Source organism: Rhinoderma darwinii, chromosome 7, assembly GCF_050947455.1.
Source record: "Rhinoderma darwinii isolate aRhiDar2 chromosome 7, aRhiDar2.hap1, whole genome shotgun sequence".
NCBI classification, from domain to species: domain Eukaryota; kingdom Metazoa; phylum Chordata; class Amphibia; order Anura; family Rhinodermatidae; genus Rhinoderma; species Rhinoderma darwinii.
The window spans coordinates 32212024-32230517 of NC_134693.1; the positions used below are offsets into that span (position 1 = coordinate 32212024).

An 18494-nucleotide genomic window follows, 5' to 3' on the forward strand; every position below is an offset into this window, starting at 1 on the left:
GAAAACTCTGGTCTAGATCCTACAAGGTCTTCTCATAGCGGTGGTCTTCTCATAGCGGTGGTCTTCTCATAGCGGTGGTCTTCTCATAGCGGTGGTCTTCTCATAGCGGTGGTCTTCTCAGTGCTATTCTTCTCACAGTGGAGGCCTTCACATAGAGGTGGTCTTTTGGAGACATTTCACTGTATAAAAGTTGAGGCAGTTTGATTAAAAGTTGCATTCATAATGTTGGAGGAGGAGAGGAATATATGTCATAGTCGCACCCATTGGTCTAATACGTAACGGTTACAATTAAATCAATATAACATTATTTGTAAAGTTGCTAACCTTTGACTCACCCTGTATAGATTTCTTCCCATATAAATTCTATGTATTGTAATATTAGCAATACCAGGACTGTTCCTCCAAAAAAGGCACTCAAAAGGCAGGTATTTCCGTTCTTGAATTTCACACATGCCGTTTTCGCAGCATTTTTGCCCTGGAGTTTTACACTTTTTTTCCAAGTTTTTGTGTAAAAATGCCATGAAAATATTTTTCAGCCATTATTACAAAAAAAAAAAAAAATGACAAGAAAACTCTACTCAAGTGAATAAGATTTAGCTGCTGTACCAGGCACAGCCAGAACCGCATTTGTTGTATGCGCTGTGTCTGGGTAAATAATTAAAGGGCCACTATTCATCTGATCAAGGGTGGTGCCGGGAATTAGAACATCACTGATGAAATAATGATGGCCTTTAGGGCATGACCACACGTGGCGGAATTGCTCTGGAATTCCGCTGCGGCAGCATACACCGGTTGTTGCGGACGTGTAGCGGACTTGTTGCGGACTCATTGCGGAATGTCTCCATTGACTTCAATGGAGAGTCAAAATTCCGCAATGAAGTCCGCAGATGTTATGTAGATGTTATGTGTGCTGCGGAGCGTATTGGTTTTACTAACATGACATTTCTTCATTCTGGCTGGACCTATGTATTTCTAGGTCTACAGCCAGACTGAGGAAGTCAATGGGGCTCCCGTAATTACGGGTGATTACGTGTGTGCACCCATAATTACGGGTGACTATGTGTTCGCACCCGTAATTACGGGAGCGTTGCTAGGCGACGTCAGTAAATAGTCACTGTCCAGGGTGCTGAAAGAGTTAAGCGATTGGCAGTAACTGTTTCAGCACCCTGGACAGTGACTTCCGATCACAATATACATCAACCTGTAAAAAAATAGAAGTTCATACTTACCGAGAACTCCCTGCTTCTTCCTCCAGTACGGCCTCCCGGGATGATGTTTCAGTCCAAGTGACGGCTGCAGCCAATCACAGACTGCAGCGGTCACATGGACTGCCGCGTCATCGAGGGAGGTCAGGCTGGATGGCGGAAGAGGGACGCGTCACCAAGACAACGGCCGGGTAAGTATGAATTTATTTTTACTTTTACTAGGGAAAGGGCTGTCCCTTCTCTGTATCCTGCACTGATAGAGAGAAGGGAAGCCCTCTTCCCCTGAATACGCAACGGCTAGTACGCATCAATTTAATGCCCATTTTAGGCAAAGTCGCAACAGAATCTGCAACGCAGATTCTGTGCGGCATTGATGCGGACAGTGGCGGAAGAACTCCGCCACGTCTGGGCATGCCCATACTAAGGATAGGCCATCAAAATCAAATCCTGCAAAACAGCTTTATTGTACCTAATAACTAAAGGGGTTTTCTGGGATTTTACATTCATGGCATTTTCTTGGATAAGCCATGTCCTGGGATAAGCCATAATTGGCACCCACACCGATCTGCAAGACAAAGAGGCAGCTGTGCAGCCCCTTCACTGCAGTATCCGACACAGCGACGTTCATACACATGTGGCTGTGTCTGGTACTGTAGCTCAGCCCTACTCAGGACGTTTAATGGTAAAGGCAAAGCTGCAGTACCAGACACATCCACATTAAGGGCAGGTTCAGACATGGCGGAATTGTGGTGGAATTCCGCTGCGGACAGTCCGCAGTGGAAATCTCCAGCAGCCGTTCTTTACATTTGTTTCACATTTTTAGGCAAGTTAGTTCAGACGTTGCGGAAAACTCCTCTGCGGACCATAGGCTGCGGTGCAGAATTTTCCTGATGTGGAGAAGAAGCGGAATTTCACTGCGTATTTCAGCCTTTGCAATGCAAAAACTGAAATCTGTGGAAAGTCCGCCGTGTTTTCTGCAACGTCTGAATTACCTGTCAAATATGCAAATGTTGGGGCAGAATCGTTGCGTAATTGCCCCAAATCTGCACCAACATTTGAAGCGGAAAAACTCCGCCACGTCTCAACGTGCCCTTATATGGACATACTGCAGTGAAAGGACTGCCCTTTCATTCTCCCGATCGGTGTGGGTCCCACAGGGTTCGACCCCCAGCAATCAAACATTGACGGCATATCCTGAGAAAATGCTATTGATTAAAATGGCTGAAAATCCCTGCATACCGTATTTATGCTGCCATATACTTGTAGTAAAGTGCACTCAGATAACAAGTAAAGCTGGTCATACATAGGATACTATATATATTACGAGCAGTAAACTGTTTCTGTAAAATGTCCAGGGCATTACAGAATTTATCATGTAAGAAGAATTGGTAGATGTGCCCTACACTGAATCTGTGGGGCTTTTCATCTTCTAGCAGTTTTCTAATGTATATCATATACCTGTATCACTTCTTACAAGAGGAATCAAATCAGGTAATGGGTGGGAGCAAGTGCAGGAATATCCCTATAATTGCTCTTTCGAACAAAGTAAAGAGATAAACAGTACCTATAGCCTATCAGAGGAGAGGACCTGTGACGATCCTAAAGATTGCCTCTATTCTTTAAATGGCACCAGGTGGAGCAATAGGGAATTTATTTTTCTCGCGCCTGCTTCTCCCTATTACTTGAATCATTCCTGCATGCAAAGGTATTGGATTGTAGGTATGTTAAATGCAAACGTTTATCAAAGTTAAATATTTGTTGTAAATAAAAATGGGCTGATTTCTGTGGGATCTCTCAGCATCTAATATGATAAGGTTTAATGTTCTTTGGGCAGTGTACAGATGTAGCAATAACTTGCTGCAGCCTATCTCATCACTTAAAGAGGCTCTGTCACCAGATTATAAGTGTCCTATCTCCTACATAATCTGATTGGCGCTGTAATGTAGATAACAGCAGTGGTTTTTATTTGGAAAAACAATCATTTTTGACCAAGTTATGAGCAATTTTAGATTTATGCTGATTAGTTTCTTAATAGACAACTGGGCTTGTTTTTACTTTTTACTTTTTACCAACTGGGCGTTGTACAGAGGAGTGTATGAGGCTGATCAATCAGTAACCAATCAGCGTCATACACTTCTCATCGTTCCAGCCCAGCTTCTTTCACTGCACAATCACGCTGGTGGCGCCACTATCAGCCGCTGCTACAACGGTAGCGACGCCACTACAGCAGAGCAGGGAGGTATCTCCCCGCTCTGCTATCCACTAGTGCCACTGTAGCTCCCTGAAGGAGGGGGCTGTGTGGCACTACCTGCAGGGGGCTGTGTGGCACTACCTACAGGGGGCTGTATGGCACTAACTACAAGGGAGCTGTGTGGCACTATCTACAGGGGGAATCTGTGAGTGGTGGGCTGATGGTCATTTTACTGTGAGTGGGGGGCTGATGGTCATTTTACTGTGAGTGGGGGGCTGATGGTCAATTTACTGTGAGTGGTGGGCTGATCGTCATTTTACTGTGAGTGGGGGGCTGACAGTCTTCAAGTGGTTTCCACCTCTGAGCTCCAATTGAAATAAATAGGAGGCACAATTTTTGGTAGGGGTGCCCTGAGGAAATGTTATTTTTACAGTGGTTCCTCGAGTTTGAAAAGGATGGGAAACTCGGTGCTAGGCTACAGGTTCACGCTGGCCTACGCAAGGATCCCGTCTTGGAGCAGCTCAGTTCGTCGTGGGATCAGGGCCTAAGTGAGTAAAACATTTTTTTTGGGGGAGCACTGTCTACAAGGGAGAGGTGGGGGGCTTATGGCACGATCTACAAGGAGCACTATCTACAAGGGGGGGCTGTGTGTGGCAGCCAGTGGAGGGGGGCATTATACTGTGCGGGGGCCACCAAGCGGCCATTATACTGTGTAGGGGTACTACAGGGGGTAATATACGGTGTGTGGCACTTGTGGCATCTGTATAATACTGTGTGGGCACATTTAGAGGACAAAATACTGTGTCCTTGAAAGGGTTATAATATATTATAATATTAAATATTATTATTATTATACTGTATGGGGGCACTAAAAGGGCATTATACTGTGTGGGGGCACTATATGGGGCTTTACACTGTGGGGGGCATTATACTTTTTTTTATGGGGCTGTTTTTTTATGATGGGTTGGCCAGCCCTGGTCTCCGTCACCTAGTTTCCCACACTCCACTCCTCAGGACAAATCACCAAAGGAGCTAAGAACAGGCATCTGATGTATGGATAGTACAAGGTAGTTTTCGGAGGACTAGTGCAGTGATTTTACTTATATTTGTACTTTTTAAATACACTGTACAATATTTTGTCTTTACTCTGAACAGACCCATTTTTATTAGGTCATCCACAATCTTATAAATCTGAACTATTGGGTGCACATACAATGGTACTATTAACTGTTGATCTGCCAAACCAATCAGTTCTTTGGGTGCGATTTAGAGGGTACGATGGCACTCACTATTTTAGGTTTATTAGGCCGGGTTCCCACGGAAATTCCGCAACATTTATAGTAGCAGCAATGTGGATGAAATTGAGAAAATCTCATGCCCACGATGCGGAAAAAAACTGCATGTAAACGTTAATAAATTTACCTGCGGTTGAGAATTTAATTCCACAGCTTGTCAATTAAAGAGGCTCTGTCACCACATTATAAGTGTCCTATCTCCTACATATAATGTAGGTGACAGCAGTGGTTTATATTTAGAAAATCTATCTATTTTTACCACGTTAGGAGCGATTTTAGCTTTATGCTAATTAGTTTCTTAATGCCCAACTGGGCGTGTTTTTACTTTAGACCAAGTGGGCGTTGCACAGAGAGGTGTATGACGCTGACCAATCAGTGACCAATCAGCGTCATGCACTTCTCTCCATTAATTTAGTCAGAGCATAGTGACACTGCGTTGTTCACTATGTGCTGTCTTATACTGACACATTAACGTTACTGAAGTGTCTTGACAGTGAATAGACATTCCTTCCAGCCAGGACGGGATGTCTATTCACAATCCCGGCACTTCGTTAACGTTTCTGTGGTACTTACAGCAGAGCAAGCGTAATCTCGCGAGATCACGCTGTAAAAGACAGGTTACAGCGAGCTTACACTTTGCACTGCTGTAAGTACCACAGAAACGTTAACGAAGTGCCGGGATTATGAATAGACATCCCGTCCTGGCTGGAAGCGATGTCTATTCACTGTCCAGACACTTCAGTAATGTTAATGTGTGTGTATGTGACAGCATATAGTGAATAACGCAGTATCACTATGCGCTGACTAAATGAATGGAGAGAAGTGTATGACACTTATTGGTCACTGACAGAGTCTCTTTAATGTTGCGTTTTTGTTGATTTTCTGCTGCGGGTTTTCAATGGGATGCAAAACCCGCAGCGGAAAGCCAAGTGTTGGGACTTTTGCGGTATAATAGCAGCAATTCCGCCGCAAAAATTGCAACTCTGGAAAAAAAATACTTACCCAGAAGGGTAGAAGGCCTGACTACGTGCAAAGAAGGGTAAGGGTAAGTATCGCAGTTTTTGGGTTTTTTTTTTTAAGCGCCGCTTTCCGCATCGGAAATTCCTTCTGAAAAACCGCACCACAGTGTGGTGCGATTTTTAGGACGGAAGGGGCTGCGGGTTGCAGGTTGGATACGCTACGTGATTTTTACGCAGAGTATCTGACCCGTGGGAACCCGGCCTTAAAGGGAATCTGCCACCAGTATTTTACCTATTAAACCAACAATACCTGGTGGTAGTGGGTGAAAAATCATTTCTATATAATTGTCTTCTTAGTCGCTCTGCAGCTTTAGTATTCAGCTTTTTAGTGTTCCCACACCGTATGCTAATGAGCATAAGAGTCACATCTTCATTCCTCAAGTCTTTCCGTGTTTACCCCGCCTCCTTACTTATGATTGACAGCACCTCACCTTCCCCCAGCACACACAATGCCGCGCTTGCGCATTGATATCCTCTTCTGGTGTGTGCGCATAAAGGGACACCGTATTATTACGATAAAAAGCGCAAAAATGTTTGCAGACCGTTATCTACAGTCGGAGGAGGAGTTTAGGAGAGAGGATAACGGCAATGAACTTTTGATAGCAGCGGCCAGTGAGGGATAAGTAAAGCTCAATAGGTGAAATGCTGGTGACAGGTTCCCTTTAAGGTGCTTTACTATTCTAAAAACCAGTGCCACTCCTGCAGGTATAACAATGCATTTGTCTTACGGCACGCAATATATTAGTCAATGCGTCGCAGGAACAAGTAATGTATTTTCATACACCAATATTATCTGCACATTATTTGGACTTTACTCATGAGGATCTTGATGTACTTACAATTCACACTGTATTTTTTACTAGGGAATGATCCTAAAATTGTCATACGGTGGGTTATTTTGGGATCCCCCCACCTTTAAACTTCCTCCGAGTCCCTTGGAGTTGGCAACTTGCTATAAGTGACACGCGGCAGATTTTGTCGCAGACATTTCTGCGACTGAAAATCACTTCCATTCATCTGAAGGAAACTTGCAGAAATCTATGCACCTACTGCAGAAACAACCACGTTCAGATGAAATAAACTGATTTTCAGTGGCAGAAATTTCTGCAACAAAATTTGCCGTGTGTGACTGCGCCCTAACAGCACACACAACATTCAATACTCGCAGGTTACGATGATTTAAAATATTATTATTTTATCGAAAATATCTCATTACATGTAACATGGGTCCTGTTACACATACACTATGGCCATCCCATACATAAAACCATCTTGGGCTACGATGTAGACAGAGGGAATTTTTCTTCTCATTTTATTAAACTGCTGCAGTTTTTCAAGGGTTAAGCGACTCGAGTTTTTACGCTTTCAGCTGCCTCCACCTCGCGGATGTTCAGGTACTCTGTACTTTCCTGTGGAGATGCAGAAACATTTCTATTTTCCCTGCAGAGGTATTGAAATACATATTCAGAAGACAAGGACGACCAGATTGTTTACTCCAGCTGCACGGGTGGAAGTGATTAAAAGTGTACAGCCCCTTTAAGATATTACTTCTATAGTGCATATGCAAAATGAGGTGGCATATATATAACTCATGTATTTTCAGCCTGCCCAACAAGGTTTTGCAATCTGAACAGCTGGTATAGTGGGCACCGGTGATATTTGTGTTTACAAATATGTTAACAAAGTATCTGCAGTCTTGCTAGACATTTGTCCAGATTCTCCTACAAGACAGGGGTTCCCTTACATCAGACCCATTTGTTTCTGTGCCAACAAGATCTTGAGGAAAAATAAATGTAAGATTTAGAAGCGTTCTCCTTCTCCTCCACAATCCACACACGATTCTTCCACGGTGCTCTATGATATTTCTCTAGTGTTTTTTTCTTTTTTTCAGCCTCTGTATTTTTCTCTGTGTCTGTTTCTTACCACTCACCCCCTCCCTCACTTGTTTTTCTAAGTCCTGGGGAGATCCTTAGGATGATGGAGGCTGCACCTTGACGAAGCATGGCCAATGGCACAATGCCATGAGGGCGGATCCCAGCATGGCATGCAGAGATCACGTTTGCAAGCAGCCAATCACCAGCCTAGGGGCTGGCACTGTACTACTCAATAAATGTACAGGGAGAACTGCCTAACCTCAAACTGAGAATGGGAGCTTTTAACTAACACCCTCCACCATACTAGCAACACCCACAGCACTGAGGACTATCCACATCCTCATCTCCATCTTCATCTGATACAGGTAAACTGACCACTGAGGAGATTTCTAATTTTTTTCTATTCCGTGGGTATTGGGGGCATTTCCAGTTTTCTTCATTTCATACAATTGCATGTATAGATGTAGCAGAGCTGAATTTGTCCTTTAACTATTTTGGGGCTAAATCTTTTTCAATTAAGGTGATGGAAAAGGTTTACCTCCAGCTTTATGTAAAACTATACGTAACACATTGCAAAATCATAGTGAGCGATACCAAATAACACACTCAGCTCTGCTACATCGGTGCATATTTATTGAACAGATCATAATGATTATTTATTTTAGCACCAACATATACTACAGCACCGACAATCAGATTATTGCCTTACCTGTCCAATATTAACCATTACGTAATTTAGTTTTCAACCTAGGGTGACAGGTGATCTACATTGCTTAGTACTTCCATTTATTTACGTGCTCAGTGAGGGCATATTCACACGGTGCGGTCAAAACACGTTTACCAAAAAATGCCACGGTTTTGCCATGATTTTAACCGCAATGTGACCACAACTTGTGGCTATACCCTAAGTGACATCTGACTACTGACCATTATATACTAATATCAGCAGCGTGACAAGCAAGTTAAACGATTAATAGGCATTTTCACTGGGGGGGGTCACAGATCAGACCCCACGATGATGTTTTCATGCACCGCTCTGCAATATTTTCATGCAAATTGAAAAGAAAATACATTCATGTTCTATTACAAGTAGTGCAGTAACCCCTTGTCTGCCAGATGTGCCCACACTATTCCCAAAGTGGCACATTTGTATTTTATAGCGAGATTGTAATGGCATAATTGTTATTTTTCTGATTTTCGCCAGCAGCATTCAGTTTCTTTTATGCTTTTATGTATTTGTCTGACAGTTTTTTTAATAATATGTCGGTTTGCTGTTGGTAACATAGCAGCACTGGACAGTAAATCCTGCTACTACTGCATATGCAATAGCCAAGATCATTTGCATAGAGCAAGTGTGATGTGGGAGGCTGTACATTGTTGCTGTGTGTTTGGTATTATGTGTATATTACTATAGACTTTTATAAGCTTCAGATATATATATATAATAGATTTATTTACATTCAGTATTCATGTCTGTATTGTATTTGTCTGTAACTATTCTACCTGTTTTGTTTTCAGTATTTTATTTTATCTATCGCTTGTTGTATGCCTGTGTTACTATGGAGTGTACGTCCCTATGGAAGGGTTCAGCTTTCCATGCCTCATTCATTTCTGGTGTGTGCCAACGGTGGGGGTAGCCATTTTGAGCAGTGTTTTCTTACCTAGATTTGCAATTTAAAATAACGTGTATCCCAGGATATGTGGTTTCCGCTCTCGGCTTTTCTTATGTCTCTGATGTTTAATTCAAACATTCACAGATTTTTCTTGTTAACTGGTTAGGGGACAAATTCCTACATACCAGAAATATTAAAAGTTTAACTCCGGTTCGTCAAGATTAGAATGATATTTATAAGTAGGATCAACTTGGATCTCCAGTATTCGAGGTTTGAAGTGTTTTTAAGCACCCCGAGAAATAATTTTGGCAATAGATGTGATGTTGCCTGTATGTATTTGCTATTTAGGGATTACATTAAATATTACTAGTGCTGGATGAATCAGAATTTGTATTCTTTTTGGACATATTCTGCTCAGGCAATGAATCTCAATGCATCAATTGCAAGGGCACAGAGTAAAATAATTTGATTATGCCTATTACCCTATGACTGATTCATGTATAGAAGTATACTTAGTCATATATATTGAATCCTATGTAAAACTACTTCTACTACTAATTTTAGATGCCCCCTCCACAATTACAATATATTTACTGGGTAAAATACTCCAATGAAGATATCAGGCCACTTGCTCAAAAAAGGGTTGTCCGAAGATTAAATGTTATCCCCTAACCCCAGGATAGGTGATAACATGCAGATCGGTGGGGGTCCGACCGCTGTGACCCTCACCAATCACGAGAATAGGGGTCCTATTCCTGCGAATAAATGAAGAGTCAGGTCGAGCATGCGCACTGCTGCTCCATTTACTGTACAGTGCTCAGCTATTTCCGGCAGTGCCATAGAGAATGAATGGAGTAGCAGGGCGCATGCTCAACTTGCCACTTCATTCATTTGGAGGGACCTCCATTCTCGTGTTCGGTCGGGGTCCCAGCAGTTGGAGTCGGACCCCACCAATCAGCATGTTATAACCTATCCTGTGGTTAGGGGATAACATTTAATCTTTGGACAACCCCTTTAAGGCTTCATGTACTGCAAGCACTTTCAATTATGCTGCCATAGACATAAGCCTCATTGGCCTATAATGGTCCATACTACCAATGCATGTCGTATTTTGGAAATACTGTAATGTGATTTAAATGTCAATGTAACATACAATAAATTATCAGATTTTTGTTGAATTTGTGCATTGCAATTGTTTTACTCCCATTGCATATGTGATAGTGCTTGGATTCGAATCAGTGATGGAAAGTTTCATTAGTATTGAGCTGTAATTAATCCATATTGCTTGCAATGTCTGCTTGTGCCCACATTGACCTCCATGAAAAGCCTTTCATTGTTTCTTGAGAGCCATTGTAATCTGGCCTATCAAACAGTTGGAATAATGAAATCCATCTTAACCATTTGTGTTCTTTCTTCCCTGCAGTGAAACAACCTGCCGCAGTCATGTCGACCTCAGAGAGTTCACATCTAAGCAAAGCTATAAAGCAGATGTATTTGGACCTGCCACAGGGAGATAAGGTCCAGGCTATGTACATATGGATTGATGGGACAGGAGAAGGCCTGCGCTGCAAAACACGTACCCTTGACTCTGAACCCAAGACAATTGAAGGTGTGCAACAAAGTATAATTAAAAAACCAACAAACAAAACAACAAGACTACAAGTGTTTGTAGGACATAATAAATACCGCCCTATAATGCTCACATATGGATACAACATGGGCGATTATTATCTAAATCAAAATCACAATTTATTGAATATGTAACTTCAATTAATACAAAAATTATTTAGGCCACGCTCCTTTTTGAATGCCACACCTGTATTTGCATGCTACGCCATTGAATTAATATTTATCCCCTGAGCCTGCTGTATACTACTGTATATAATATACCTCTACACTGCCCCCACACAGCAAATTGCCCCCATAGCTGCTCCCTCACAGTATAATGCCCCATAGCCTCCCCCACACTGTATAATGCCCACAAAGCTCCCCCACACAGCCCCAATAGTGCCTAATAAAAATAATAATATACATACCTAACCCCGTTCCAACGGCGAGTGGAGGGAATCTCTCTGCTCCTCTGGTCTGTGCAGCTCAGACAAGCACGATGGCGTTACAGCCCTGCGTCCATCGATACATAGTGAATGGTAGAGCAGGGACCTTACGACCCACTGCTCTACCATTGGATTCAACTGTATCTGCATCCTGAAGATGCAGATACAGTTTAAACCGGGAAAAACTGAAATTCGCAAGATGACGTCAATTAATTGTGCTGAAGTTCGGTTTAGTTTTCTTTCGATTACTTGCCCAGCCCTAATAAGTAGACAGCTTTATTTAGTCCTTCAATCTAACATGTAAACCCATTCCACACCATATTAATATTACAAACCCAAAGAATGGACTTTATTTAAAAATGATGAACAACGTCAAAACCTTTCCTATCTTATGACTCTAATCCTCTGCAGAACTGCCGGAGTGGAATTTCGATGGCTCCAGTACAGATCAGTCAGAAGGATCAAATAGTGATATGTTTTTGATACCGGTGGCCATGTTCAGAGATCCCTTCCGGAAAGACCCCAACAAGCTTGTATTCTGTGAAGTGCTCAAATACAACAGAATGACAGCAGGTAAGCTGGCATTGGTTCCACTGTGCAAGACAGCAAGGAAAAACGTGTGACAATGGCTTGTTAAGGCTTCGTTCACATCTGCCCCAGGACTCCGTTCATGTGTTCCGTTGGACCTTTCTGTCAGGGGAACACATGAACGGAACCCTGACTGAAACAAAACCATAGGTTTCCGTTTGCATCACCATTAATGTCAATGGTGACGGATCCGGTGCAAATGGTTTCTGTTTGTCTCCGTAGTGCAAGGGTTCCGTCGTTTTGATGGAAGCAATACCGTAGTCGACTGCGCTATTCGTTCCGTCAAAACGACGTAACCCTTGCACAATGGAGGCAAACGGAAACCATTTGCATTGGATCTGTCACCATTAAAACCTATGGTTTCCGTTTGTTTCAGTCAGGGTTCCGTTCATGGGTTCCCCTGACGGAAAGCTCAGATGTAACCCATGAACGGAGCCCTGACGCAGACGTGAACGAAACCTAAGCAGTGTGATATCAGAGTTGTTGTTATGTTTGCCATTTGTATGTTTTTATGATTGCTATAACATATTAGTATTTGACAATATTGGACAAATATTTAACCTGTCAGTATACCATAGGACTGGAAAATATTAAAGTGGTTGTCTTGGATTAGAACAAAAAAAGGCTCTGCTTTGATTCTAGAAACAGCACCACTCTTGTCCCTGGGCTGTGTGTGGTATTGCAGCTGAACCCAATTGACTTGAATAGCCAATGGACAAGAGTGGTGGGGTTTCTGAAAAAAGTAAACCCTTATTTCTAATTCCTGACAACTCTTTTTAAACGTACGGTCCAGTGGACACTCAATTGAACATAGGATAGACATAATGGTACTATTCAGATAAAACCTTGACTACACTTGATGAGTGGTGGCACTGTTTATTTACTTTCGTTAATATACTATCATTTTTATTTTTGTTATTACTCTGTGTTTTCTCCAATACAACATCAGAGTTTTACATTAAAAAAAATGTACCCTTTTAATAGACATAGAAATATACAGTAAATCGTGACAAATCAAGTTCTAAAGCCCCAGCTTTATTAGCTGCCTTTGGACAGCTGGCCGGCCAGATTGCGGTCTGTGTCACTAACCCAGTAGCTGAATGTCGTCCTGAAACTACTCAACAGATGGACTATGCAGACTGTCCAGCTGTAAGAGTATAAAAATTAGTACATAGTGTATGTTTAGTGAGAATGTTGTTTGTCTGGTATTATTTTATTTAATTAATATCAGTTCTTAGTGAATGAGGAGGTAGCCGGTTTATAAAGCTAAATCTAGAAAGTCGTAGGAAGGTGGGTAGAGTCTTCAAGAAGGGTTATTACTCCAGGACTGGAGTTTATTTAATGATTTACTGTACCTATATATAAATTAAAAGTGGATGTGTCGTGTTCTTCGTAATGAAAGTTTCTGTTGTTCAAACATATTTTGAGAAAAAAAATTACACTTTAAATTTCCTGCAAAAGAGATATGTAAACTGTAACTCGGTATTAGATTATAATCCCACAATCATACCTGGATGCGGGTCCCCGGCTAGCGTAGTTGGAACATGGGTGATGTTTCAGGGACGGTGACTCAGCGTAGCAGGAATAGACTACAGCTACACCATGCAAACTTGTTAGAGAAGAAGTTGCACTCCAGCGCAGAAGAAGTTTGGCAGCAGGCTGAGTCAATGAATGACTGAGACCAGTATTGAGATGGCACAGGCTGGGGTGCAGAGTCTAAGGAATTACCCGCTCTTCATCCTTTACTACTTCAATGCGGTATTGATTTTGCCATTAAGATTCCTAGGTCGCAATTCCAAAGATAGTCTCCAATAGATGGTCGGGCTGCAGATGCCGCATATTAAACGTCCTGTGGTCAAAAAGTTCTGGGTCGGTAACAGGTGGGCAGCATCATATCTAGTAAATCGGTATCAGGATACAAGGTCGGGCCAGGGATCGGTATACAGATAAATCAGATAGAGCGGAGTCAAAATGCACGTCTGGTCAATCACAGGAAATAACAGGAACCAGTACCAAGAAACCCACCACCAGGGCTGATAAACTAGAACATAAATTGGAGTAGATCCGCTTCAAAGAATTCCATCTGCTGACCTCACACACCACGGCCAGGTCCCGATCCTGCGGCATGAGTTGCGCATTTCGATCTGAGGAGAGCTGTGGCTTCCCATTGCCATAGTAGTTCCATGGTTTCGGACAGGCCGACATGCTGGCTAGTGAATTCAAGGAATACTGCGGCGGCTCGTGTTGTCCCGCTGCTGACATAAACTGAAGCGGAAGGCCGGTCTGCTTCTAATGGCGAGAATCTCCTCCAGGGCAGGTGTAATTTTAATGAAGTTAATATATTCACAAAGATTCTATTCAGTACATAAATAAAACATGGTTACTTATAAAAGTATGTACATATAACATTTTTCAATTCATTGCCATGGGCAGAAAGAGCAGTGCTGCTAAAATGTCAAGTACAGTAAAAAATACTGGAGAGTAGATCATGTCTAAAGGCGCCGATACACATTTGATGTAACTTGGCCGAACTCACTCATTTTGGCAGGATCGGCCCGTGATTTCATTTATCAGTAAAAGAATCCCACTGTTGTACCAAGATTGGAGCCTTGTCCTCTAAGCCCAAAAAACAACACAGGCTCCAATGCTGAATCACTAAACCTATCCAAAAAAGTTACGTGTCCAATTAGGTGTCACTTTTATCGGACACTTCCTGTTCATAAATATATATTAATATCCAGAACCGGTCTCGCTTGCTTTGAAACATTAAAGTAGAACAACAGATATTAGGAACTCCTTGGGAATCATTCACTGGTAGTAGGAGAATAATTTTGATAGGCTGTTGAGGAGCAGGAGAAGGGTAAAGAAGGAAACTTAGGGAAGGAAGGAGAAAGCAAAAAGGGATAGAAGAATTCAAAAAGAGCAAGAACGAGGAAGGAGATCTCATCGTGTTACATTATGAAAATGTTTTTTTTATACAACTTATCAAGTATTATTTTGGGGAGGTAGGTTAGTGTATGGAGGGTATGGACATGTTTTACGAGTTTAATACCATTTTTCTTACTTTGATGGGATGTTTTCATTCTCATGATTATGATGCTTAAAATAGTCTGAATCTTACAGGGGACACTTTGGTGTCTCCCACACAACAAAAGTATTTGTAAAATCCACTTGCCTTGTTTTTCTAATATTTTTTTTAAAGGATTTTTACATATGGTATATTCAAAGAACTAAAATACAGTATAAGGATTTAGTAGAGAAGTTTGAATGAACTGAATGTCATTTGCATGATGGAAGCTTACAGTATAAGACTTGTTATGCCACCTACACATTAGTTGGTGGTTCTATTTATAACTCAACTTAGTAGTTTTAAGACTCTGGTATTATCTTTAACTGTTTATATATTAAACATAAAATGATGTAAACCAGCGCTGGCCAAAATATAACCAGAAATGTAATCACAGCCTTCAAACTAAAAACATCTCAGTAATACGTGTAACCTTTGTTTTATAGAATCAAACCTACGGCACATTTGTAAACAGATTATGGATATGGTCGATAATGAACACCCCTGGTTTGGAATGGAACAAGAATATACTTTGCTTGGAATGGATGGACACCCATTTGGCTGGCCCTCCAATGGCTTTCCAGGACCTCAGGGTATGTCCAATTTAACTTAATTCACAATTTCTGTTCAAAGGGTATATGAAGTCATTATTATTGTAACTTCAGTGGTTCTATTCATGAACAGTTTTTTTGAATTCCACATGACTATTTTTAACTGCATAATATATATCCACTTTTAATTGCTTAATGTAATGGTGTGTGAACTGTGTATCCAGAAAAAGCCACTCTATTTTGCATTATGTTAGAATATTAGTATTTTTGAAGCACTTATCCGAATCCTAGTTTTGTTTTACTGTATATGTACCATACACTTCCACCTGCTATGGATAAATAATGAAGAAAATATAACATTATTATCATAGGCTATCCCTGATAACTATTCCCACCTACATTATTTTAATTAGACAACAATGGGGTCATCCACTGACCTGTATTTTACCACCACACTAATGAGTCTTGTTTTCCCTTAGGTCCCTATTACTGTGGTGTAGGAGCAGATAAAGCATATGGCCGGGATATTGTAGAAGCTCATTATCGCGCATGTCTATATGCTGGTGTGAAAATTGCAGGAACAAATGCAGAAGTTATGCCCGCACAGGTAAGACTATCCATGACTGTAAGCTATGTGTTGGGGGAAAGCGTAATTATATCACAATAAAATAGGTCATCATGGTCACCCTATGAATAGGTGTTTACATAATGTCCTGCCTTCTTTTGGGTCTTCGAGATACTAAAAATTGGTTCACAAGTTCCGTGATTGTATCCCTACATTTTGTTGAGGGCTGTTCCCTATCTCTGATCCCAACATTTCCTTCTACCCATAATTATATTTTCCAGATGGTTAGGCCTTTTCATAATTTATCCAAAATAAGATAAAACTTTAGTCTTGTCATGTGAACTTCAAGTAGAACATTAGTCTTGATTTAATTAAGGATCCACATGTTTGTGTTCCTTTCAATCCAAGATATACTCAAAAGTCTTTGCCGAAAACAATTCTCCTACGGTATTTTCAGAGACAGTATTGTACTTTATTTTCAATGTGATCTTTTTGTGCAAAGAATCATGTTTTTTTTTTTTATTTCAGTGGGAATTCCAGGTGGGACCATGTGAAGGGATTGATATGGGAGATCATCTCTGGATTGCCCGTTTTATCCTGCACAGAGTATGTGAAGACTTTGGAATCGTGGTTTCATTTGACCCCAAACCCATTACTGGAAACTGGAATGGAGCTGGCTGCCACACAAACTTCAGCACAAAGCGCATGCGAGAAGATGGAGGCCTCAAGTAAGTTAAGACATTATTTAATGGGTAGGGAATATATGAGCAGTTGCACTTTAAATATATTTTAATGCAAAAAATACACTTTACTGTTATAGATAATAGTATATTGCAATAATGACGCAGAACCTACAAAGGAAAACATAGGCATGCTGAATATTTTTTTGCTGGGTTACTTACTAGACTTCCACAAACAATTGTTGTCTATGGTAGGCCTAAAAGGGGTTGTATAAGATTATAAGGTAGGGCCTGCTTTTTTAAGAAACAATGCCACTCTTGATCATAGGCTGTATTTGGTATTACAGCTCAGTCTTATTTACTTGAGCTGCAATACCAAACATAGCCCATGGACCAGAGTGGCGCTGTTTTTGGAAAAACAGACCCTTTTTTAATCTCATACAAACCCTTTAAGGACCTGATCGGTTCTTCTATGAAAAGTCAAGTGACATTTAATCCTTCATTCTTCTAGGTATATAGAAGAAGCTATTGAGTGCCTTTCTAAGCGTCATGAATATCACATTCAAATATATGACCCCAAGGGGGGATCAGACAATGCACGTCGTTTAACAGGTTTCCATGAGACCTCCAACATCCATGAGTTTTCTGCTGGAGTGGCAAACCGTGGAGCAAGTATCCGAATTCCCCGCAGTGTGGGACAAGATCAGAAAGGCTACTTTGAGGACCGACGTCCATCAGCCAACTGTGATCCTTTTGCTGTGACAGAAGCCTTGATCAGGACCTGTCTGCTGAAGGAAACTGGAGATGAACCTGTTCAGTACAAGAACTAGGGAGACATGACAGGCAGTGATAGCTACTACTTTGACTCTGATGACTTTCTTAGCCAGTTCTGTTTTTATCCTTTACACCTTGGCCTAAGTCCTGTGTAATTCCATGTCTTATAGTCACCAGACAGTGGCATTGCTAGTAATGAGTAGAACACACAAGTTTCTCATTATTTCTGATTAGTCTGGATCGATTCTGTACAATTTCCATTTTATTCTAAAAAAAAAAAAAAAATCATTGGGAATGGAGGAGTTTACAGAAATCTAAAAGTAAATAGTGATATTTTCTACTTTCCCTATAAAGTTGATGTCAATTAAGCAGACGGTAGAAACAGGACTGGTCGCCACCCTTTCCATCCAGTGGGCCGGTACCAATGATAAATTGCTGGTAATGGTACAACTAGCACCAGATGGAAAGGTCAATCTATCATACCGGGGCTACTGTAGGTCAAAATAAATATCACTTAGCCTCTTAGGGCACAAAGAAATATATAGGGGAATAGCAGAAGGGTCTTTGATGAAGCAGCAATCTGTATTCTGCCTCGCTACTCTCCATGATAACCACTAATAAATGGAAAATAGAGGGATCTTCCATTCACCCCTTAGCTTATGCCAAGTACTCATTCATTTGACATGGTATTAGCTCACCCTGCTAGCTAGTCGTAATTCTTGGAGCAGGATGTAGTCAGATCTCTCAAATGAACCAGGGGGTCATTTAATGTGGCAGGGCATCCCTGAGACTGTCTGTACACGGGTGTCCCTCATCATAGTAATGTTATAGTTCGGGTCCAAATTTGTACTATTTTTCTATTCAAATGTACATGAAGTCTACATTAAGATAAGGGAGATGGGATGATATCTATCAAGGTGTTTTCAATAATAATTAAATATTTTAGAAAATAATATTAAATGAAATTAAGGTTGGTGCTAAACAAAATGTGTATGGGAGCGGTACATATAGACTAAGG

At 41.2% G+C, this 18494-nt stretch overlaps 1 protein-coding gene across 1 annotated transcript; it reads left to right on the plus strand.

Annotated features, from left to right (window-relative positions):
• Positions 1-7835: 7835 nt before the first annotated feature.
• GLUL (glutamate-ammonia ligase) lies at positions 7836-17757 on the plus strand. The gene is made up of 7 exons (XM_075833131.1): positions 7836-7949; positions 10621-10806; positions 11663-11824; positions 15353-15499; positions 15937-16064; positions 16551-16750; positions 17214-17757. Exons 2-7 carry the CDS (start codon positions 10641-10643, stop codon positions 17530-17532), a joined length of 1122 nt encoding a protein of 373 aa, XP_075689246.1. The 5' UTR covers positions 7836-7949; positions 10621-10640; the 3' UTR covers positions 17533-17757.
• The last annotated feature ends 737 nt before the right edge of the window (positions 17758-18494 follow it).

Coding starts and splice junctions, on each gene's coding strand:
- GLUL (XM_075833131.1), top strand. CDS start 10,641: ATGTCGACCTCAGAGAGTTCACATCTAAGCAAAGCTATAAAGCAGATG. Junction 16,065..16,550: donor CAGAAGTTATGCCCGCACAG/GTAAGACTATCC, acceptor TTTTTATTTCAG/TGGGAATTCCAGGTGGGACC. Junction 16,751..17,213: donor CGAGAAGATGGAGGCCTCAA/GTAAGTTAAGAC, acceptor TCATTCTTCTAG/GTATATAGAAGAAGCTATTG.